The sequence below is a fragment of the Apostichopus japonicus genome, chromosome 16, assembly GCF_037975245.1.
Source record: "Apostichopus japonicus isolate 1M-3 chromosome 16, ASM3797524v1, whole genome shotgun sequence".
In the NCBI taxonomy this organism is placed as follows: domain Eukaryota; kingdom Metazoa; phylum Echinodermata; class Holothuroidea; order Aspidochirotida; family Stichopodidae; genus Apostichopus; species Apostichopus japonicus.
This window is the reverse complement of record NC_092576.1, coordinates 24,258,764-24,282,844: the sequence shown is the minus strand read 5'-3', so window position 1 is coordinate 24,282,844 and position 24,081 is coordinate 24,258,764. Positions and strand designations below refer to the sequence as shown.

Genomic DNA, 24,081 nt, shown 5'->3' with positions numbered 1-24,081 from the left:
TATTCACGAGATGTTGCAAATGTTCAGTGGAGTAAAATTTATATTGAAAGCAATATTTTCAAAATTCCATATCACGAAGGTACACATTTTCCTAAAGCCGATATGACAAAAAGTTAGTACTCAAGTCTTGAATAAATGTCAGAAGGTGTCTCGAATTAAAACACCTCGAATTTGTTTAAAACCGGTACTAAAGCCTTTTTGGGGTATTTAAGTGACATGTCATAGACTTTTGAACCATTTATGACTTAACATTTTTCCATTTGTAGCACTTGTGATGTCTCAAAGTTGCAATTTTACGATTAACGACGATTGAAATGCTTTAAAACCCCGGTTAAACTAAGCCGTTAATTCAACGACGCCTGACAATTATAATTTAAAAGAATTTGTCTTTCGTTGAGAGATGTTCTTTTCACCAATGAACTGATACCATGACTAGCTTTGATATGAGAAGGAATAACTATGTAATTGTATATATACCTTTATCAGATAGTCTAACTTAGTAATGCGATTCAGGTGCACTGTTGTTGACTGTGGGCCAATTGTGATAGATGTGTGGTAACTATGTTTTCAACTTACTAGTCGTTTTCAGACAACTTCGACTAAATTGACATATTTAACGATTATCTTATACATCTTCTGAACGGGCTCTGGGTGGTTAGGGATATAAATGTTGCTCCCGCTAGATCGAAAATGAACGCATACATTTTTCCAGAGGTATTGTTGGTAATAAGTAAGAAAAAATCAATTAATGATACTTACTTGGTAGAACTCAAACAAACACTTACCATATGTGAAATACGTGACACTTAGTATTCTTTCAGGAAAGTAATTTAGATCACTACTTTGACACGAAAGATTCCCACTTTCCTTGATCGTATGAAGTATGAGAGTTGTCCTTGTGTCAAAGGTTTTTCCGTCCGCACTTGCAGTGGTCGTAATGTAGCTATCTGCTCTCGATATCTCCTCACTGTCTGCCGTAAACGACACGTTCACAGCGGGTCTGCTAGCAGTAGCGTGACACGACACAGTTACGGACTTATCATAAGGGATGTAAATCGCACTTTTATAGTAACAATGATTGTTGTGCCGGAAAGATATTGTTGGTGGAACTTGGAAAAAAATAGAGTAAAATGATGTTAGACAAACGAGATTCACTAGTAAGAATCACAATCTTGTTTCCTTATGATTATTATCTAACTATGGGGATTAATGTTTCTTACTTCATATTGTATGTACCTGCAAATATACCAATGCCATTCCCATAAAAAGAATTCGCTGTCTACCAATCATTTAAAATAGTCAAATCGCACAGAAAATGAGGACGGTTATAGATATCGTATATACCTACGTAGGCTTACATAAATAAATACGTATATGTATGTATCAGTTGAAATGGAATATATGATATGCTGTAGTAAGAAAAGGTAAACAAGAAGGAACAATAATTATATATGTTAGATGAAAACCAAATACAAACCTTCTACGTCTAAGATGTACGTTGATGCATTTTGTTTGTTTATAATACATTCGTACTTTCCGATATGCAGTAATGATATTGGATAGATGTGCAGCGAGTTGTTTTGGAGTAAAGAGACACTTCTGAGTAAATCATCACGCAACAAAAATCCTCCCATAAATAGCAGATCACCTTGAAATTTCCATTCGATTTCATTCTGCATTTGACCACACGGAAGGAGGACAGACTCATCAATTGGTAGTAAATAGCTATATACATTTTCGGCCGATAAACTATACTCGCAAAAGACGTAAAATACAAACACTTTTAAAGGTCTGCAAACGTCCGTCATTTTCCTTTATTCATGTATTGTAATCCAGATAACCTTAAGGAAGTAAATGCTTACGTAAACTCTAGTAGGAACAGCAATGTCTAGTTTAGACTTACACGTTATGTGCACTGTGGGCAAATATACTATGGATGACTGGGAGAAAGTTCTTCATGTTAGAGTGAAATGATCTTGACGACTGCGCAGTGGCGGAAGTGATTAAGCTCGTCCAACGCACTCTGCTTACTATTGGCATTAGTGTCAATCGCTTTAAAATCAATATTCCCGCGTTAGCAACCGATTCACACAGAGATAAAACTAACTATTGTAAATTTTTAAGTTTTTACCGCAGTAAAAGCTTGATTGTGCTGATAAATCGGAAAAATAGGTAGCATGTGCTTTCAGGATAACAGTAAGAACTAAGAATATGTGTAATCCCCCATAAAATGGATCAACTTGAATTGTTGGCATTACACATATCCTCAGTTCTCGATAATATCCTAATAGCACATACTAACGATTTATAGCACTATCTAGTATTCACGTTGGTAGAAACCTTGAAGATTTATAGTAGTAACTGTGTTCTCTGTGTGTGTAGAGTGGTGTTAGGCATTGTGGAAACAAAAGCATACTTTCATGAAACATCACACAACATCATGATTTTCTTGACCGTTATCATATGCAGTCTTGATAATCCTATGTTGTAGTGTAATGTAATTTCTGCTATGGCATTATAATTTCGATACTGTAGTCTCAAATTTATCATTTTTCTTTTCCTGTTTAATATCTAAAATTTTAGATCAATATTGCTGTTAAAGGGTCTAAAGATCATGGCTTTTATTTATTTGATGGTGGTATTAGCCTCAGCGGTGTTTCAGACAGGATTTTGTGGTGAGTATATAAGTAAAAACATAATATCAGAGATTAGTTCAATGAGCTTTCTATATATCACAAGTAGCCAGAAAAAATCATAGCAATTTAACATCACAGCAACAACCAACATATATGTATTGCATTTTAACAGCACAATGCGACTTTAAAGGAAAACCCACCACTAACATGTTTGTGACAACCCAGACTCACGAAGCGCATACCCTATACATCACTTTATTAAAGCCTACTTGTCAAACTTGTATGTGAGTAAAATGGGTGAAACAATATTAAATTAACGGTAAGGGAGGCAGTTTTGGAAAAATAACCTTAGAATAATTTGGACAGTCTCGGGCAAACATGAATAACGTCACAATACTGTTCGTTCTGTTTATCATCTTGTAGCTTTATGGTAGAAGTATGATTTGTATGAAATGTTTTTCTTTACTTTTTCTTTGGTATCTATGAATAATATAAAGAAACATGGCATGTTTTACATCTACAGAAATGCTAAATGCAGTTCCAGAGTGTCCACTCATACAATACATTGAAATTGGTACAAGGGGACTCGTGCAGTGCTCCTTTAATGAAGGCTTTTTGGCAGTAACTTGGTACAATGTGAACCAAGGGAAGCCTATATTGCTTTACAAAGACGGTGTGAAAAGTGGAGACGGGTATTACACGGGGGAATTCGATATTCATCCCAATGGTTCGTTGGTAATACACAATGTTGGCGTGGAACATGAATCCGTTTACAGGATGTCAAAGGCAATATCTGTTTCAGAACCAACTGTTTCCTATGCTATCAGTGTGTACACGACGGGTAAGTATCATTTTATATTTAAAATGTGAAAGAAAAATTGTTTTGTCGCAGTTAACTTGGCAATTTCTTTCATTAAAAGTCTACTGCTTACTTGGCTTGTCTGTCAGTAGTTTGTATCTTCAATTTTAATTGTAAAATACAACAGTATGTGAGGGATCAATAAAACGAAAACGCGACTTTATTCTAAACATTGGGTGTTTAGTTATAACGTTCAGAAATACAATATTTCATATAAACTGATTTACGTTGTCAAGTTATCTTATGGAGACTTTTTAATGGACTGGTGAAGAAGCCCACCATGATCCATTCACTGATTTTAGTTTAGATATGTTAATATCACTTGCATGGTGACAAATTGTATTACGAAGTATAGCACTTTCATTTTTGCTTACATATTTACTTGTGCAAGCCAACGTTCAGCACAAATTTTATGGAAAATGAGCGCATCATTGTTTTAGTCCATCCGAATATTCGATCAGTCTGATGTGCAGGGATTTCGGGTTTTTTGTATTTATTTGTACTTACAAGACAAATATTTATTGTTAAGAACAATAATGTATGCTTTTATCTACAGTGATACCAGCTGCTACCATTCCTGCCATTGACCCATGTCCATACGTATTCGGTAGCGTTTGTGTCTTGTCGACTGTACATCAGATAGCAGTAACCTGCTCAATCAGAGACAGCCGTCCCGCGGTCAACTTGAGTTGGAAAGAACAAACACATGGAAGTGACGACATCCTAGCATCAACTTACATGAATTTCACAAACAATAATGTAACTTATACGTCACGTGCGACAACAAAGTTCTTTTTTGAGAACTCAAACTTCCTTGCCCTCTTGGTCTGTCAGGCTTCTAGTGTTCCTTTGAATTTGATGAAACAAGAAAACATTATTCTGATCGAACGTCAAACTGATTACAAATCAATGTTCACTTCTGATAAGACCTATGTGAAAATCCATTCACGAATGAATTTATCATGTAACGATCGTACCCTAAATTTACTCATGTGGAAGCGATCACGTGGAAGAGAAGCTGTTGTTGAAACCATGTTTGTAAGTATCTTCCAGCAAAGTAATCTTACACAATTGACCTACAAGGAATACCAACTTGAAGTTGATGGCAGCATATCTCTGCAGAATACATTGTTAGAACATGAAGGACTCTACGCGTGTCTACACGATAATGGTGTCAGCGGAGGCATCAAGTTACACAATGTATCTGTCATTGGTAAGCTGGTTATATATGTTTTTATTGTTTCACCTATTTTGATGGAAAAACAAACAAATGAAAAAGAATATTCACGACGACAGACTTAACATGGTATTTATTAGTCTTCTCATCACATGTTAGTTCATCAAGATGGTTATACATCATCGTGATCGCGTCATGACAGCCTCATTTGCGTTTGAAACGTTTTTCTTCTTAGCAGAGTTCTGTGCAATTTACAGAAGTCAATATTTTCTGCTTTCTGTTCTACATGTCTTTAATTCAATGACTTTCAATCCCGAACCTACACTGAATGAGACCACCGCAAATCTTGCGTTTAACAGTTTGTTAACTTACGAAGTTGCCCGGAGCTAACTAAGCGCAATTTACAAGTTGACATACTGTAGACGAAAATAAACTATTTAAGACCTCTAGTGCAATCAGGCATTTTCAAGTGTTAAATAACGCAACCAGTCTTTTAATGTGTACTGTATTGTTTAGCCTTGACATAATATCCTTAAATCATCAGAAAGTCCTTGTTTCAGCATCATACTCCTTTTGTTTGACTTCATTTGATCACGTAAATATGAGTCCTTTACGGATTATGCCTCTGAAACTTACTATTGAGGAAATTTGAAAAATTAATAATTCATCAGCCTTATCACTGTACAATATTAATATAATGTTGAGTGTGGTTGTTCCATCATTTCAGTTGATCCAATACCAGCTTTCCCAGTAGTTGACGGTTGTAATCACCAGCAGTACTGCGTGCTGGAAAAAGAACCTCGAGACCAATTGACATGTTCGGTACTAGGAATAAGACCAGAGGTGACACTTGAATGGAGAGCATTTCGGCAGGAAACCCCTATTGTGTTTACACAGCATGCATTTAAAGTGGCACAGAAGGGTGACGTATATGACGTATCTCTCACAGTTAATTTTGACATCACTCTAACAGCTCAAAATAAAATTACTGTAGAGTGTTACGCTGTAGGAGAGAATTCTGAATTATTCAGTCTTTCTACCAAAGTGGATCTTCTCTTTAACAACGGCAAGTATGGCTTGTTTAATTAACAAATACTAACAATGTTATACGAATAATTATTTGAATATGTGCATTTATTGTGTACGACTGATTCATCATTACTCTCTTGTGTATATATGCTTTCATTCTGCAGTGCTTCTCAGAGATCGGGATTCAAATTTTTTAGCAATAGCCATCATTGTGGGCGCTTTAATAACGCTCATTGTGATCATATCGGTCGTGTTGGTGTCCAGGTGCAGAAAGAGAAAAGGTTAGGAATTATTTAATGTAACATATGTCGACATGCTTATATATATAAACCGTTTTGTATGTATGATGTAACTCTTCATAGGGAAAAAGTCTGCATAAAAATGGGAGATCGATTTCTATTCATATATATATATATATATATATATATATATATATATATATATATATATATATATATATATATATATATATATATATATATATATATATATATATATATATATATATATATATATATATATATAGATACATAGATATATGTACAAACAGTATTTTGTAATTACTAGTCTATATGAGTTTTGCCTTTCATAAGTTGAACGTGAAAAGTCAAAGGTCAGCAATATTCAGGAAGCAGGTCAAGGTCAAAATATACCGCAGACCAAAGTCAATACTTTGTGTTTTATTTCAGCGAGAAGGAAACCAATAGAAATTGTGATCAATGAAGTAGACGAGGTAATGTATGATAATTGTCTTTATTGTACACTCTTTTGTACAACGCTTAGTTCTTCTTTCTTTAGTACTTGTTTTATGAAAATGAAATAGACAATTTAGTTCAAATTACCCTGTTTTATTCAATAATTTGGACCAGGATTATGTAGATATGGATCACGTGAAACTGTGTCTGTACTTATCTGGTGATCTACACTTACAAACAAACCGGCTACACTCGAGTATACATTGCATAATAACTGTCGCGTTCAGATTGTTCTCTATCTACAACCGACACAATCCAACATATATCTCTTATTTCAGTTATTTGAGCATACCTTTTAATGCGAGCTAATTGTTGGTAACACTCCCATATGTAAGGTTAAACCTTACGACAGCTGGATCTTACAAGTTATTAACCAAGCCCTATATTTGCCAATTCTTGAAAGCGACTGGGCAATTGTGTTGTTTACCATTCTGCGTTCGCAACAATACGGGATAGGAAATGCATTATAAATTTATAATGATATTCGGAATAAAATCAACTAATGTAACTTTTTATTTGGTTACTAACGTATAACTATGTGATTTTTGTTCTTTACAGACCATTCCAATGATGAAATCGGACACATGTAAGTGTTCCTAAAGTTTGGAACGTTAAAACAAAATTATGCAAGTCTTAAATTGGTCATTGTGCATTGTATATATGTTCTCGCGGACTCAAGTAATGCTATATGAATACAAATAATGTGAAGTATAAACGATTTGGGGTTTTTGTAGAACGTTACACTCTAAAAACAAAAGAGTGAACCTTTCACTCTTTTCACGGAGTGAAAAAAATTTAACTCCAAAGGAGCGGAAATTCACTCCATTAGACAACAGAAATCTTCGTATTTCAAAGCTAAAGTACTTAATATTCACTCTTTACAAAGGAGTGAACAAATGAGCCAATCAAATGCTAAGAACGCTCACTCTTACTTTGGAGTGAAGGATCAACCAATCAGTCAGTACGCGTTTCTTCGAATACAGAAATATTTGTAGTTACGCCATTTTTTTTACTCGTTTGCCTTCGCTCGTTCTTGTCGTTTTACATCTTAAAACATGTCAGTTTCGCAGTGGCTTGAAGAAAGCGGATTTGGACGTGATGGTATTCAGTTGTTTGGAGGTAAGGTTAACAAGCAAATGTTGAAAGAACGTGAAATTATATAGAATTTAGAAGGTTGCCATGGCCGCAGGTCGTCGTTGCCTACAGTCGATTGGCTAGGCTCTTAAACGTTACGCTTAACAGTGTAGCGGAAACATTTAACATTAGGCTTGGTACCATACACATTAACACATTGGCTAGTTGTTTGGAGGCACAGGCACTCGTAACGTTATGTAGGTGTATAGTATATGAACACGCCTACATAACGTTACGAGTGTCTGTGTTCGGAGGTAAGGCCTATGCCTAAGGCTAATGTTAGGCCTATGAGTAATCACAGGCACTCGTAACGTTATGTAGGTGTATAGTATATAAACACGTAACGTTATGTAGGTGTATAGTATATAAACACCGTGTTTATATACTATACACCTACATAACGTTACGAGTGCCTGTGTGAGTAATGGGCTATCTGTGATGTTGAGTAACTTCTTCATTCATAGTACAGACAGCAATGAGTAATAATGTAGAAAACCAGTCAGGGTCTGAAAGGAATATCAATAATTAACAACGTTGCCCTTTACCAGTTAATTATACAACAAAGATGTATCCCCTTTCACTATTTAATTCACAAGGGAATACAAAATTAATATGGACAGAAAATAGAATTAATCTATCAACTGTGTTGGAAAATCTGAATGATTGCTAACAACAGGGATGTTAATGGTCCTATGCAGCAGAGAGAGAAACTTATGCCAAAAGATTGATTGAACTTCTAACCCCTAAAAGGGAATATCCTAAGAGCGTTATATATGACTACACACAGTGTATTGTTCTGTTAGTGCAGTACCAAAGGTAAGGACCATTTGTTGTGTTTGGTGTAAAGGTTATTACCCTTCCTGCTTCAACTGTTGGATAGTTTTTAATAGACAAAATTGATAGTGATGTAAAGACGTTATTTTGTCAACTAAAGTGTACCACAGAATTATAAACTAAAAAAATCTGTCCATTATATCCATAACCACACATTTTTAACTGGGTAATAATGATTTGAAATAACTTTGTCGTTTCAGGTAGGCTGTGTGCACCAACGTTGGCCAATTTGTTAAGGAGAAGCCCCTGAAGTGTACCCAACCTTTTCTGCTGGGCAAGGTCCAGACAGGAGGCCAACCCAATTCTTTTTCATTTTTGATTCAACAAGCTCACCAGTTTGGGACTCCATCACAGTTGCAATTGGCAGGATTTTTAAATTTCATTTGTATTAATATTCATTTTGCCATTCCATTAACAACATTTTACAATTATATTTTTGAAGGGCTAATATTTAAGGTGCATAGTAAGACCAGAAAAGGTAAGTCCAAAAGTTAGGTCTCTGAATGTTTCTTTGGCAAATGTGTGAGCATTCATAGATTCAAAGATTAAAGGTATGTAGACAGGTAGCTATTACTTCAGTTGAAATATCATAACCCCCCCCCCCAAAAAAAAATAAAGTATATATATATATATATATATATATATATATATATATACTTTTTTGGGGTGGGGGGGGGGTGGTTTATGATATTTCAACTGAAGTAATAGCACCCTGTCAGAGGGGTTATGACATTTTGCTATCAAATTTTGTCAGCTTAAAATTAAAGTGGATATTACTTGAAAAGTGCAGCTGCTATTTTGACTTTTTCAGAGACCATCTTACTCAGAATTTCATACACTTCTATATGAATGGGAACTTTGACCTGTCTGTTTACCTTTAAATTCCAACTTTGGTTATTCTTTATTAACAAGTTTGATAGTTTTAAGAAGCATATGAAGGTATGTTTTATTCATTACGTACTGCTATGTTAGTAATTAAAAGGTTTAATTTAACCTTTAATGAATGATGCATTCTTTGTTAAGGAATTATTCAATAGCATATTATGAACTCAAAATTTAGACTACTTGACTAACTTTCTATTTTGATATATTTTTCATTCATCTTTATTACTTTACATGGTACCAATTAGAGCGGGAGCCCAGAGGGTTTGGTTAGCTGGGAAGGTAACCAATTGCCTTGTACGTCACAATGTTCACAGTGCATTCCTGTATATGAAACCAGACGACTGGCAAACCGGCTGTGGTGGGTGTGGCTGGGAGAGCAATTTTAAAGTCACCTAATAGCTAACCTAGATCAGCTTTCATGGTTACCACATCAAAGTAAGTACAATGTGTCAGGTACAGTATGGCCCCAAGAGCAACAAATGGCCATCGCCAGTAATTATTGGTGGTGGGGTACCCCTGCCAGTCATCAATAATTGACCCCTCACGGCTGACCTAGGTCAGCTCACGAGGTAACCAATTGAAACCTACTGGAAAATGATGGTTAGGACTTCAGATACAAGGGATGGGCATTGCCAGTGATTTTTATTGGTGGGGTACCCCTGCCAGTACACCCCAAAATGCCCCTCCTCTCATTGACCTAGGTCAGCTCATGAAGTAACCAGTTGAAAACTACTGGAAAATGATTGGCAGGACTCTATATGTAAGGGATGGGCATTTCCAGTAATTTATATTGGTGGGGTACCCCTGCCAGTAGACCCCCAAAATGCCCATCCCCTCATTGACCTAGGTCAGCTCATGAGCTAACCAGTTAAAAACTACTGGAAAATGATTGGCAGGACTATATATGTAAGGGATGGGCATTTCCAGTAATTTTTATTAGTGGGGTACCCCTGCCAGTAGACCCCCAAAATGCCCATCCCCCTCATTGACCTAGGTGAGCTCATGATGTAACCAGTTGAAACCTACTGGAAAATGATAGGTATCACTTCATATGTAAGGGATGGGCATTTCCAGTAATTTATATTAGTTTGGTAACCCTGCCAGTAGACCCCCAAAATGCCTATCCCCCTCATTGACCTAATGACTCTCCTTAAATCTGGAGTACTACCTATCATTTTCCAGTAGTTTTCAATTGGTTACACCATAAGCTCACCTAGGTTAATAAGGGGGGGGGGGCAGACTCTGGCAGTGGTGGCCCACCAATATAAATTACTGGAAATGCCCATCCCTTACATATAGAGTCCTGCCAATCATTTTCCAGTAGGTTTCAACTGGTTACTTCATGAGCTCACCTAGGTCAATGAGGGGGATAGGCATTTTGGGGGTCTACTGGCAGGGTTACCCAACTAATATAAATTACTGGAAATGCCCATCCCTTACATATGAAGTGATACCTATCATTTTCCAGTAGGTTTCAACTGGTTACATCATGAGCTCACCTAGGTCAATGAGGGGGATGGGCATTTTGGGGGTCTACTGGCAGGGGTACCCCACTAATATAAATTACTGGAAATGCCCATCCCTTACATATATAGTCCTGCCAATCATTTTCCAGTAGTTTTTAACTGGTTAGCTCATGAGCTGACCTAGGTCAATGAGGGGATGGGCATTTTGGGGGTCTACTGGCAGGGGTACCCCACCAATATAAATTACTGGAAATGCCCATCCCTTGTATCTGAAGTCCTAACCATCATTTTCCAGTAGGTTTCAATTGGTTACCTTGTGAGCTGACCTAGGTCAGCCGTGAGGGGTCAATTATTGATGACTGGCAGGGGTACCCCACCACCAATAATTACTGGCGATGGCCATTTGTTGCTCTTGGGGCCATACTGTACCTGACACATTGTACTTACTTTGATGTGGTTACCATGAAAGCTGATCTAGGTTAGCTATTAGGTGACTTTAAAATTGCTCTCCCAGCCACACCCACCACAGCCGGTTTGCCAGTCGTCTGGTTTCATATACAGGAATGCACTGTGAACATTGTGATGTACAAGGCAATTGGTTACCTTCCCAGCTGACCAAACCCTCTGGGCTCCCGGTCTAAATGCATCTGTTTAAAAATTGGACACTCATAGACTGTTTTCAGACGCCACCATTATTTTGAACTTTGAAACTCTGTTATGAGTACCCTATAACATGAAATTCTTTTAGGTGGGTATTGTTTTCAAAAAGCAAATTGAATTGTTGCGATCCAATTCCCATAGTTAAAATATTTAGATATTTTTTTTTATTTAAATATATTTACTAGTGCCTTAGTATGAATTAATAATACGTGGTATGTACTGAGTTAATTTCCTTTCAAATGTTTGCATAAATTACTATTCTAAACCTAAAAGTGTTGCCACCCAGAGGGTTGACGGGTTTAGATGTACATAGGATGGAGCGTTTAATTACTATCTGTCAGGAATTAACCATTTTGCTGTAAAATATCGGTTCACCAGTCATAAACAGTAGTATCCCAGTGTGATTGTTGTTCTTCATACATTTTTCACAGATTTATAAAGACGCCAAAACGAGTTCGAAAATGATAAATGTTTGCATATTGCAAATTGAAATTGTAAGATTGAGTTATTTGCAAAAACATTTTTGAGGTATTGCCAGCACACTCTGGTACATGTTTCATAGACGTAACTAGAATTATTTTTTAATTATAAGAAAATCACATTTGTATGAGAGGAACATACAAGTGGGGTGAGTGAATCATTCATTGCATATTTTTGTGCCTTTGTATGTTTGTAATTTTGCTTCATTCTGTGTTTGTATATGAAACTTGGTATCATTTTCACTATTTAATATATATTTAGTACCATAAATTGTTGTCTTTGTCCTTTTTTATATTTGTTAACAGTGTCTAAATCTAGTAAATCGTCTTATCATCAGCGTAGTAGCCCATTCCATTGTCTTGATCTTTGGATGCATCCTTGTTTATCAATATTTCTGTGAATAGATAGGGCCTTTCCATTGAGTCTCAAACTCATTCTATCAATCCCGTCCCTCAAAATCAGCTGTAAAATATCATTAACTCTTTAAAGAGTGAAATTCACTCTTTTAAAAGAGTGATTCTCACTCTTTCTAGAGTGAAAAAGCCCACTCTTTCAGAGTGAAAAAGCCCACTCTTTCAGAGTGAAAAGCTCACTCTTTGAAGGAGTGAACATTCTCACTCTTTTGAAAGAGTGAATTTCACTCTTCATGGAGTGATCACTCACTACACTCTCAGAAAGAGTGAGAATTCACTCCAAACGAGTGAAAATTCACTCTTTTGTTTTTAGAGTGTAGTTACAAAGTATAACAATTAATGATCACATTTGGCTAAACAAAAATGTATTTAATATTTCAATGTTTCATCTAATAAATACCGGTTATTTCTGCATACCACTTACTCGCATATAACTTGTATGGAATAGTGAATACTATGTTTGACGTATATATACTTATGATGAAACATCGATCGATCTCTGGCTGTTGTATAAATATCCACGAAAAGAATCAGTTTAAGTTCAAATGAAGTAATAAGAAACGTGTATTGCGATTTTATAACTGTGTATTTGCTTTTAAGCCACGATTACTTGTATTACAGGTTACTCTGAGAAAGCTGAACGATTCATCAAGCAGTTGAAAGCAAAATATGAAATATTTTATGATTCGGTCCAACCAATCCCCTACATCAAAGACAGAATGTATTGCGTGGACAAGGTATTTGTTGAGGGCGGTATTGAAATCATGACAGGTATATCTGAAGGAGAGGCACAGTGGGATAAATTGTCATCCTATCAAGAATTAGTCAAAGAAAGCTGTTTAAAAACAAAACGACACATTCTAGAAGGAGAACCTGGCTACGGGAAGTCAACGTTGACTTTACAGTTACTTTATGACTGGTGCAAATCTCTCTCTAAGTCCCCATTGCGTGGAGTAGACGTTATTATATATTTACGTCTACGGCAACTTGGTGGTGTTAAATCAATTATTAGTGCTATTAAAAGATTCATTCTACCGATGGACTCAGATATAAGTGAGAGCGATATAAAGGAAATATTGAATCAAATGAACTCCGTGTTGGTGTTACTTGATGGCTTCGATGAGTACCCCGATCAAGAAAGTACTGAAACAGACATTTATCACATCATGAAGAAAAATATGTTCCAGGAATTTAACGTCATTTTAACAACAAGACCCTCTTGTGTACCACAAGAAATTGCACCTCACTCAGACCGTGGTCGGCTTACAGGGTTCGATGAAGAGGCACGTAAGAGGTACGTTGAAAAGGCAGTTATTGTAAAGGGAGGAAAAGCCGTTGATAAAATTATGAGGAAATTGCAGAAAAATCCTATTCTTGATAACCTCTGTCAAGTCCCACTCTTCTTCGTTATGTTTGCGCATATGACTTACGAAAAGAAACATTTTGTGACATTCAATTCCGTTACTAGTTTTTTCCGCTTCATGATAGCTTCTTTTCACAGTCACATGCGAAATAAAATGAAAGATGACAACGTCAAGAAGTTTGAGCTAATGGAACATGAACACAAAGAACTAGATAAAGTCGCCTTTGAAGCTTTGAGTGGAAAGAACCAGAAAATTGTTTGGGATCGTCAGCAGCTTTGCAACCATCTAGGAAATGAATTTTACGACCAGTATATTCGTACTGGAATACTTGTGGAAGAAGAAGTTCTAAATATTGCAGACACATTGCAACCGCAAAACGATATTCAGTATAAACAAGAAGTACGCTTTTATCACAAACTATTTTGTGAGTGGTACGCTGCCCATTACGTTGCTGAACAATTAGCAGGTGGACAAATTGATTCTGTCAAGAATTTTCTGCAAAATTTAGATCCTTTTGACTTACAATATGTGTACAGATTTGCGTGCGGACTTAACAAAATTGCAGCGGAGAAAATTATCCAATACTTGCAGCATGAGACTGAAGGTAAAAAATTCGCAATTTTATGCATGCTAGAACAGACAGATAAAACTGATAGATTTCTTAAAACAGTGTCTGATCTAGTTTCGTCTAGTGTTACGACCATTAATAAGGACGAGAGCAAACTACTGCAGAGATCGACACTTCAGATACTGGATGTGGCATCCAAAAATCAGGTAATTAAGCTACCGTCCATCAAACAAAGTATGTATTTAATTTCAAACCTTAATTAATAATGTATGTGTAACGAACATCACATCATTCATTCAACTTCAACAATTCTTGGACGCCTTTCAGCTGTAGACGATGGAACAATGGACAACCGACATGTATTCATTTGTTGTATGCATAGTATGTCATGTGAGATGGTATGTACCATACTTTTAGAAATCATTCTCACCATTTCAAATTTTACTGATGTAACTGATGTACTCAATATAAAGCATTGAAAGAAAATTGATAAAATTAACTACTCAGTGTAGTATACCAACATGTTTAAGTACGATATTATCTTACTGAAAAATCCGCCCACTTTGTATATGAATACTAAAGAGATACTCCAAGTTATTTGAGATCACATTCACTCGATATTATGTTACTTATTCTCTTTCATGGTAGACCAGAAACTCTTGAAACAGTATACAAATAATATGACAATATGACACACCTGATTGAAACAAGAAATTGAAAATAATTACTTAATTAGTAAATACATTTACGGAATAATATACTGAAATATTATGATATATGTATTAACCAACAGCTTAAAATTCAGTAATCACCTCATCATTTGTCTTTTAGGTTCCAATCTCCTGTTTAGTACTAGATAAAGGCCTAGCTGAAGCCAATAACGACTGTATTAGTCTAGAATCTGGATTTCATATTCCAGTTCTGTCGACAATTAAGAAGCTAGAAATTAGACTAGAAAAGGGAACAGAGCTGACGCAGGACGAAACGCTAGGAGTGTTTAGCTATGCACAGGAATGTCATGATCTAAAGAATTTGACGTGAGTACCCTTTTTATATAAGAAATCATTCCGGTAAAATTAAATAATTCGGTTACGTGGTTAAATAAATGTGAAATAACATTATGAAATGTAATGAATCATATGTTACTTTTACGTGTGCAGTGACATTAGATGAATACAACCTAGGTGTCAAACAAATACGTCAATAGAATAATTATACTTCGAGTTATTTCGACATAAGGTTAAAAAGTAAACAAATTGTAAGTTAAATGAACTTACACTAGTTCGTGTCGTCTAATTATATATTAATGACTTCTTCTTTTGCCCTCAGATTCATTGACTGTCTGTTGCCACTCTCATTTTCACTCAAGTTATTGTCTTCTTTCATGAAATCGAAACATCTTCAAGGTAAGATCGAATCGGATTTAAGGAAAATCAGTACAGTTAATGTTAAAGTATTTTAATTGAAAAAATAAAAGGAAAGCGGAATAACCAAACTGTAAAAAAAAAAAAAAAAAAAATCAGCAAGTTCAGCTGCTTGATTATTGTCGGTAGTTTAATTAAGTACAACTAGCATAAGATGATAATTGGCAACAAGTTTGATTATTACATAAGTTATACCTGAATATTACATGCTCATAAAGAAACAGTTGTTTCCAATTTAATTCTTAATCAAAATAGGCTAAAGAACAAAAATAAGAACAAAAGTAGACATTTAATTTCAGTCTATTGTTTGAAATAGTTTTTAGCTATTCAGGCAAGTAGGCTATATTTTTCTTTTTCATTTGCTAATTAATCTTAAGCATTGTAAACATCTAAACATTCCATAATCATAACAACAGTGATGGGCATATTTTATGCAGTTAACGTGACATTGTTTTCGTCTTTTCCAGTCCTGTGGCAACCATTGAAGCATGAATTTTGTTTAGACATCTCAAAAGGCACGTGGAAGTTCGGCAACCCTCAAGACTACTTGGTGCTTACCGTAAGTCCATGCGGCAGGATATTACAATACTCTAACTTATATAGTTCTAACACAAAATAATATATTTGCGCTCGTATATGATATGTATAAACATAAAGTGAAATCAGGTGAAACTTGACCAAAGTTAAGATTTTACTCTTCCATAGCGAAATGAGAATGAACAATACGATGAAAATGTCCAATAGCCTTCCCCCCCCCCCCACCCCAACCCTCCCCTCTCTAAACCAAAAATGAGAATAATTAAAAACAAATGATAAGCGGATAGATAACATTTGACTGTGATTTATCATATTACACACGTTGCTTTGGGATATGACTTTCAACGATCCTTTACTTTCTTGAGGCAACTTATCAAGTCGAGCCTGTGCTAAGCAAAGTACGAACATGGCTGCGTTTATGTTTGCACATTATTCAGTCTAGTACAATTATTCACCATGTTGTGTTTATTAATCACAAATGATAATGGAATTAAAGAAATTCTGTAATTTTTATGGAACATCGTCTTTCATAAAAAGGTACTCTTAAAACGTTGCACGGATATGTTTCCCAACACTTGGAACGTACGGTGACGGCAATCATGGGGGACAGGGGGACATGTCTCCCACTTTCTGAAGGATGGGGTACATAATATCAAATGCCGCCTTCCTCTCGGTTTAGCGACTCACTCTTGAATCTCATAAAAGGAACTCAAACATTGTGCTATGAGATTAGTATTAATGTTTTATTCTCATCTTCTCAACTCCCCGGTGAAATATAATACTTTTCAACTGGGTTGAAATAAGAATTACGGAATTTATTTATAATGTAAGTTAAGTGGGAAACCGCTTACATACACTCTGAGGTATATGCTAAGCCAGCAGACAATGGAAAGCCCATAGCATTCGCTTATCATGTACCATTTATGCCCCCTCCTCAACTTTTATTCAGGTTGACGCCCTTGGCATGTATGTATCAAATCAACGTTTTGCATAAAATAAGTAAAACCACGACAGCTAAAGAATGTTACTTGCCAAACGGTTATACGGATGGCAATTTTTTTTTCTACATTTAGCTTCTTTTAGGATAAGACGTTACACATAGTTGGTAACTTTTCAAAAATATGGCACAGTGGTTGAAAACATTCATTAACTTCAAATACTAAAAATGATTGTTTTTAAAGTGAATTTCACATCGGAGTTTTAAGTTTGTAATCAGTGACCACTGGCGTGGTAACGCAGTTAGGGATGGAGGTGCCCCACATGCAAATGAAATTGTCAGATAACAGATCCTATCCGCACCCATCCGCCTTCCCTAGAAAAGCATTTGACTCCTCTAAAATAAGAAGTCTAAGCTACGTTCCCGTCTCTGACACATCTCTCCAGACTCTTATGTGTGTAAATTGTTGTCGTGATAAAGGCTAAATAAGCAATGGCATCGTGCTTTCGTAACTGACGGACGATAGATAAATTTCGCATTCAAAAAGTTATATGCATAGATTTACATGTTATTGAATACATTTGTTTAACACTTGCATTCCTAGGTTGAAGATCAAACGAGTCTACCACAGTTGTGTTTCGAGACAGTGTATATACAGGAAACTGATAGTAAACAACTCCAGAGGTCTACAATAGTACTCCTAGAACTTGCATCAAGCCAGGATGTAAGTCACTTCTATTTAAACACAACAGGCATGCAACTGCGTGATGTTTGTTTTCCATTTTCTTTTTAGCAATCCTATGTTTGCTATAACTTACCATCAAACCAGATTTAACAATGTAAGGTACATAATTTACCAAGTTATAGGATTGATACATAACGATTAAGGATCTTATCATGATTATTTAGTCGACTTGATTTTTAGTTTGATAGAAGCCACGGCTCTTAGTTACTCAATTGAGAGATAATATATATACTTTAATAAAGACGTGAAAGAACCCGATGGGAGACGAAAAGCTTTATTTTGGAACCAACATACACCGTCATTATCTTTGCGACTAAGGCCTCGTGGCAATAATTATGATGTGTCTAATAGTGAATTCAGGTTACTGTATAATGACCATAGACCTAAAAGAAGGATAAAATGAGGTTTTACTGTCATAAAGAGGTAGAGTTATCCATGATTAGCATCATCAGGTGACGGTTTCTTAGCTGTTAATAACTAGTTATCCGCAGGGTCACTTTTATTTATTTCAATACTGCAGTAAAACACAATGCAAGAACGGGAAGTGGAAAGTTCCGTATTACCATGGAATCTTCCCGACAATAACTTCTATGATCTTATCGGTTGATCTTCTTATTTATTATCACATGGACATAATATGTGGTATTCTTAATTGTAGTAGGTTACCATAGATGGTAATTTCACGTTGGGAGAACTTTTATCTAACCCCGCATGGTTCATATTACGACTTATATGTCTGATAAAACATACCAAAATCCGTTACTTCACAAACCGGCCCTTAAAAATTACTGTAGGCTATTTGTGTCATCTTATAGCATGCCATAGTATACAGGAATTGCCCTAGGGCTAAACTGTACAGTCGTAACTGTTAACATCCCAAAAAAAATTGGGAATTGTAATTGATAAAACACTAAATTGAAAAGAGCTTATTTCACATATTTAAAAACAATATCTTGTGTTAATGGTGTTATAAACAAAGTAAATAATTCTCTCTCCAAAAGTGTGCTCATAATGATTTATAATTCTTCTTCATCTTATTTATAGCTGATAACCTTGAGGGAAATGCTCAAAAGATTCTCTTGAATAATCTGCAACTCTTCAGAAAAAAAGTTTATCGGAAATTTCCACGAAGTCCTATACGTTTCTCATAGCATTCTTCTGTTTAAAGAATCGAACAGTTTAAATGTTTTCGATCTTCTATAGTTACCAAGTTGAGATTTTATGTAAAAAGTTCATCATGGACTTTTACCAAAAAGCTTTGACTCGTTATTCACTTATAACTGCTCCGTTCTTAACTACGATACTTGCTCAAAAAGCTATATGCATGTAGTCTCCTCAACGACAAAATAAACTAATTGCAAATTCGTAATCTTGGTATCTCTGGAAATCAATTCGAAGCAATTTAAACCATACGAAATGTCGGATTTCAATTAGTCAATTTGATCAAAGTATTTTTTTCAACTCAAAGGCTAGTACCTCTCTTCAGCCAGACATAAACATTCTTAGGCTGAATCTATGTCATTGTTTCATTTGAGTATTGTACTGAAGACCTTGGACTAGGCCAGAGTTACAGTACACTATATAGATAAGACTAGAGTAGACATACGTAGACCCAATACTAACCTTACCTTCAACGTGTGGATACCACTGTCCGTATGTACATAGCCTAACGTTACATAAGCCTACGAAAGGATCATATGCGATACGTAGAATTTCTTCTGTGACAATTGTTATAAACCCAGTCTGTTTCTTTCAGTATCCTGCTTATCAACTGGAATATGTTGCAATATATTCATATTGGTAAGCCAGTATACTGTAGCTTCGGGAAATCACGCCAAACAAACAGGAAAGCACAACGGTTCTTCAAAAGTTTTGCTGGTTTGTTTTGATTGCGTAATTGAGACTTGCCACAGTCGTTTCCATTCGCCACCAGAAAAATTCCCTCTGGTGTAGGTATATCGGTCATTTGATCAATCTCGTCCATTCAACATTATTGAAACAAATAATTAATACCGTTTAATATACCATATTGCAGCAAAATTATGAAATGCAGCAAAATTGCAGTGGAATGATCTCAACATTTTGACGGCACCTTTACGGTTTCATATTTTGCTACTAATGTTATGTTTGTAGAATGCTGTCAAGACTGCATGGTAAGAATAACTTTCCCTAATAAGTTAACATTTTACAAGAAATTGATTAATTAAAAGCCTGGAAGCAAGTCAACAGAAAATTGTTGAAATGACAAGATTAGTTAATTGTCATTTCTACATTTCTCAGAAACTTGTAAAACTGTTCCTTTGGAAAGGAGTCAACTATGTAACAGGTTTTCAGACAATGGTTGAATTAAAACTCGGAAAGATGCAATAAACTTTTCAATCCACCGAAATTTGTTCAAATGACAGTTTGACATACCATATTGTTGGGCATAATTTAAACCAATTATACAACACGTCCCTGTTCATAATTTATTTCCTTTTCCTGTGTCATGCATATTATTCATTACTTTCGAAAATTTTGGGAACCAAACACGACTGAAACAATGTCATTCTTCCAAAATTATGTATTTGCCTGTACATGCAGATACAAAAAGGAGCGCAATCACGGAGAGATACCTAAAAAAAAAAGTAAATAACCAGAATACAAAAATGCATTGTGATTTCGACGATGTAACATGAGCAGTTTTCTTCTTGAATCTAACGTAATGTACAGTGAGGGTGTACAACACACGTAATCTTAGTAATACAGTGAAAACAGTACGGTGTTGTAATAAAAAAATAGTTCATAATGACCCAGGCTGTCCTGAAATGACCATTGACCTCAATAACTGGCTTATTGTACTAAATGAGAAAGAATCATAAAAAAGAGAGACGGAATATGATAAGAACAAAATAAAACAATTCTAATCAGTGAACACCCTGGTTACAATAATGTTCTTGTTTCTGTTAAGTATCTTCCCTTCCTTCAGTTCCCATCCATCGCCTACATATTTAAAAAGGACCATATATTTAATTAACGGTGTTAATCTAAATACGTTACTACGTTAAATCATGATTCCGTGCATCCAAATCTATCGAGTTGGATAAAAAAGATGGTAAATATATGTTAATCGGAGTTACAATTGGATTTTTCTTTCAGAGTATGTAAATGTGACATTTTTTAATTGATTACTTTTATGTATTTATTCTAGAATATATGTCATAGTAAAAATGACTACTGTCAGAATATCAGTGATTGTAACACATCCAGCCCGATTTCTCATCAAATTCAGCCAAACACTGATCAATTGTATCTCATTGACACAATATGAGCTTTGACACTTACAACGATATGTTCTCTAACGTATCCGTGATGTGATTTAAATCATGGATTTTCTGCCATCAACGGAGTTATAAGGAGTCCAGAAATCCATTATTATTTGTTTTCATAACCAATATTTATATAAATTACTTTAATGAATCATATCATTGTTATATTTAGAACAATGTCTTTTGGTGACACTCTTAAAAATATGGGTTAAATGTCATCAGAGTTAATACACTCGTCATACCTTACCCAATATTTATTACTTTTCATAAATAAAACCTATCCCCTCTTTTTGCACCTTTTAAATCGACAATATTAATACACGCCATGTTACCCTGAGCCATGGAATTGAAAGAAGTCAAAGACCCAGTCAACTTATTGAACGTACATTAACCAGAGAGTTAACATTTCTATCCTTTAAACTTTTGCTAAACCTAATAGTTTGTTTCGTTTTCCGTCAGATTCCCATCACCAGTGTATGCCTTAAGAAATCTTTCAAGGAGTGTGAGGAAGATGTTATAGTACTTCATTCTGGACTTAGATTGAACCAATTATTGACGGTAGAGAAGATACACATAGAGACAGAGCAAGTTAATAGGGAGCCTAGGATACTAACAGAGGAAGACGTTACGAAGATATTCCGTTATGGGCTACGTTCTGAACATTTAAAGGACTTGTCGTGAGTATAATGTAATAGGTTTCGATTTCCCAGGTCTGAATGTTCGAAACTGACAACAAAATAAACCAAAAACAACATCATGGCGATAGTTTAGCTTCAGTAGATTTGTTAACATGTGTTAACAAAAAGTCAAAGGTAATTATTGTTGTCACATAAAAACGTAACGGGTAATATAATTATTGTTCGCCCCGTGTACTGTGGCTGTGGTTAACATGATACTGTTTGTTTTGTTTTATATACACGACGTCTTAGAAACTCTAAACGTGGTGTGTATAGGATAGTAATGCTACGGAATGACAACAGAAATAGCATACAAATAATTGTTTATCCAGGTTGACAATAAATGGAACAAATATAATTCTCGTTCAATCATCTTGTTTAACAAACTGTACAATTATAATTGTTCAGTGTAAAATAGATTACTGTAATTATTTTGACACTTAACTTTAGCTTAGATACATAATATGTTATAAAGCCTATTTAAAATTAACTGACTGAATGCCAGGGTAGGGGTTGGTCGTAGGGGTTAGGAGCCGGGCGGGGGGGGGGGGGCAACGGGGGCACGTACCCCCACTATTTACAATATAGCAAATGTGCCCTACTGGCAAATAAAATGTGCACCTTTGATGAAGAACTGTCTTTTGGATATCTTAAACCTTTGGTAAATTTAAATTTTATTTTAATTATTTATTTTTAAAATGTACACGCTATTTTAAAATGGCTTCCCATATCTTTTTGTAGCACGGTTAACAGTGAACAATCTCAATGAATTGTATTGATATCATACTGACACATCATTTACATTTAAGTTGATATGGTCGGTGTGTATCGGTTCATGGCATAACTAGTTGTGATTGTAGAATGAGACAGTGCCCCTCTGACGTTGTGGCTCCCCCACTACTAGGTATTCTAGTAGAGCCTTGCGAAGACTTGATATAACCAGTGTAGTACACAATAATTAGAAATTTGACTACATTTAAGTCTACACCAGAGTACCGTAAAGCCAATGGTAAGGCTAACGTTTCTTTCTCAATTCTAGAGTTATTACTTTCGTGTTTTGTTGAGATTCTTTGAACAATAAACAAACTGGGTGTTAAATATCTTAGTCACTCTCTTGAAAAATACTCCACGAGCAGTGTCATCACTGGAATATACTGCAAGTTTGAACGGACATTGCTGATAACTTCCGCACACTACTCAACCGACATACTTACATCAGCTTCCCATTCAATACAGTAGGATTGATATTTAAAGAGGCATTTTATTAACACGTAAATAACGCAGCTGCATAAATGCAAAATATGATCACAAGTTGCTTTTTAATAAGTCATATTTGTTATTATCATAGGTGCCTATTATATTATCATATGATCATCAGTTCAATAATAAACTTGGATTTTTTTTTTATAGTTTTCATTTTCCCACGTTGGAAGTTTATCGTCACTTTTCTCTGGGTCAAAGTGCATGGGACTTACGATATTGACAGAAAAATAGGTGTTTCTGCGTGTGCCATGCGTGTAAGCGGGTTACACAGGACAAACCTTAACAATAACATGTAAGGGCACCTGTCAGAAGTATAATGTTGAAAAAAATATATAATTCTACCTGAACGCGTGTGAAACCAAAATGAGTCTCCCGGGATTCGCAAGTAATTGGAAATTTTATGGTGTCTTGATAAAATTGAAACACTTAATTTTCTTCTGTTTGATAGCTAAACTCATATCTTCATTTCTATTCAAAAGGTTTGCCGGTTGCACGTTGCCTCTCACTTTCTCATTGGAGTCACTTCCTATAGGCATGAGGTCAAGGGACATTAAAGGTAAATCAGCATCGTTTGTAAAGCAGTTCATAAGGAAGTGAATCATAATAGTCAGTTATCCTTTCCCATTCAGCGATGGTCATTAAACAAGTAAACTGTATCCATCTGCCTCAAATGATTGTATTTCCTTACAATGAGCATATGAAGGAGATTTCTTCCCCACAAAGAACAATTTTCCTATCAGTTTAATTCGATGTAACGTTTAATTACAAACTGGCTTTAGAATCGTTGCCCTATTTTACAATCGAATACCAATATCTTTTTCTTATGGCTAGAGTGGTTAGTTTTCCAAAACTGTTGAAATGTTGAACATGTTCAAAACACGTCATTATAGCATTCCGTATCGTAAATACATGTGATCCCTTTCTTTTTCT

The 24,081-nt window shown here is 35.4% G+C and overlaps 2 protein-coding genes across 3 annotated transcripts in view; one reads left to right on the top strand and one right to left on the bottom strand.

Moving 5' to 3' along the window:
• The window catches only part of LOC139982377 (tyrosine-protein kinase CSK-like), a 244,925-nt gene that overhangs the window by 43,182 nt on the left and 177,662 nt on the right, over positions 1-24,081 (bottom strand). Inside the window, exon 1 of one of the 2 annotated variants that reach the window (XM_071995135.1) lies at positions 786-1,436. The exons of the other annotated variant lie outside the window; for it this stretch is intronic. The gene's annotated coding sequence lies outside the window, so the exon portion shown is untranslated. Of the gene's footprint in view, positions 1-785; positions 1,437-24,081 lie in introns of those variants that run through there. 2 annotated transcript variants of the gene reach the window in all.
• The window catches only part of LOC139982485 (uncharacterized), a 74,992-nt gene that overhangs the window by 25,693 nt on the left and 25,218 nt on the right, over positions 1-24,081 (top strand). The window contains exons 2-15 of the mRNA XM_071995382.1: positions 2,584-2,675; positions 3,160-3,477; positions 4,052-4,708; positions 5,400-5,738; positions 5,866-5,982; positions 6,391-6,434; positions 7,015-7,042; positions 12,950-14,466; positions 15,092-15,297; positions 15,590-15,666; positions 16,152-16,243; positions 17,763-17,882; positions 21,671-21,888; positions 23,631-23,707. Of these exons, the coding sequence (XP_071851483.1) occupies positions 2,584-2,675; positions 3,160-3,477; positions 4,052-4,708; positions 5,400-5,738; positions 5,866-5,982; positions 6,391-6,434; positions 7,015-7,042; positions 12,950-14,466; positions 15,092-15,297; positions 15,590-15,666; positions 16,152-16,243; positions 17,763-17,882; positions 21,671-21,888; positions 23,631-23,707 (3,902 nt within the window). The remainder of the gene's footprint in view (positions 1-2,583; positions 2,676-3,159; positions 3,478-4,051; positions 4,709-5,399; positions 5,739-5,865; positions 5,983-6,390; positions 6,435-7,014; positions 7,043-12,949; positions 14,467-15,091; positions 15,298-15,589; positions 15,667-16,151; positions 16,244-17,762; positions 17,883-21,670; positions 21,889-23,630; positions 23,708-24,081) is intronic.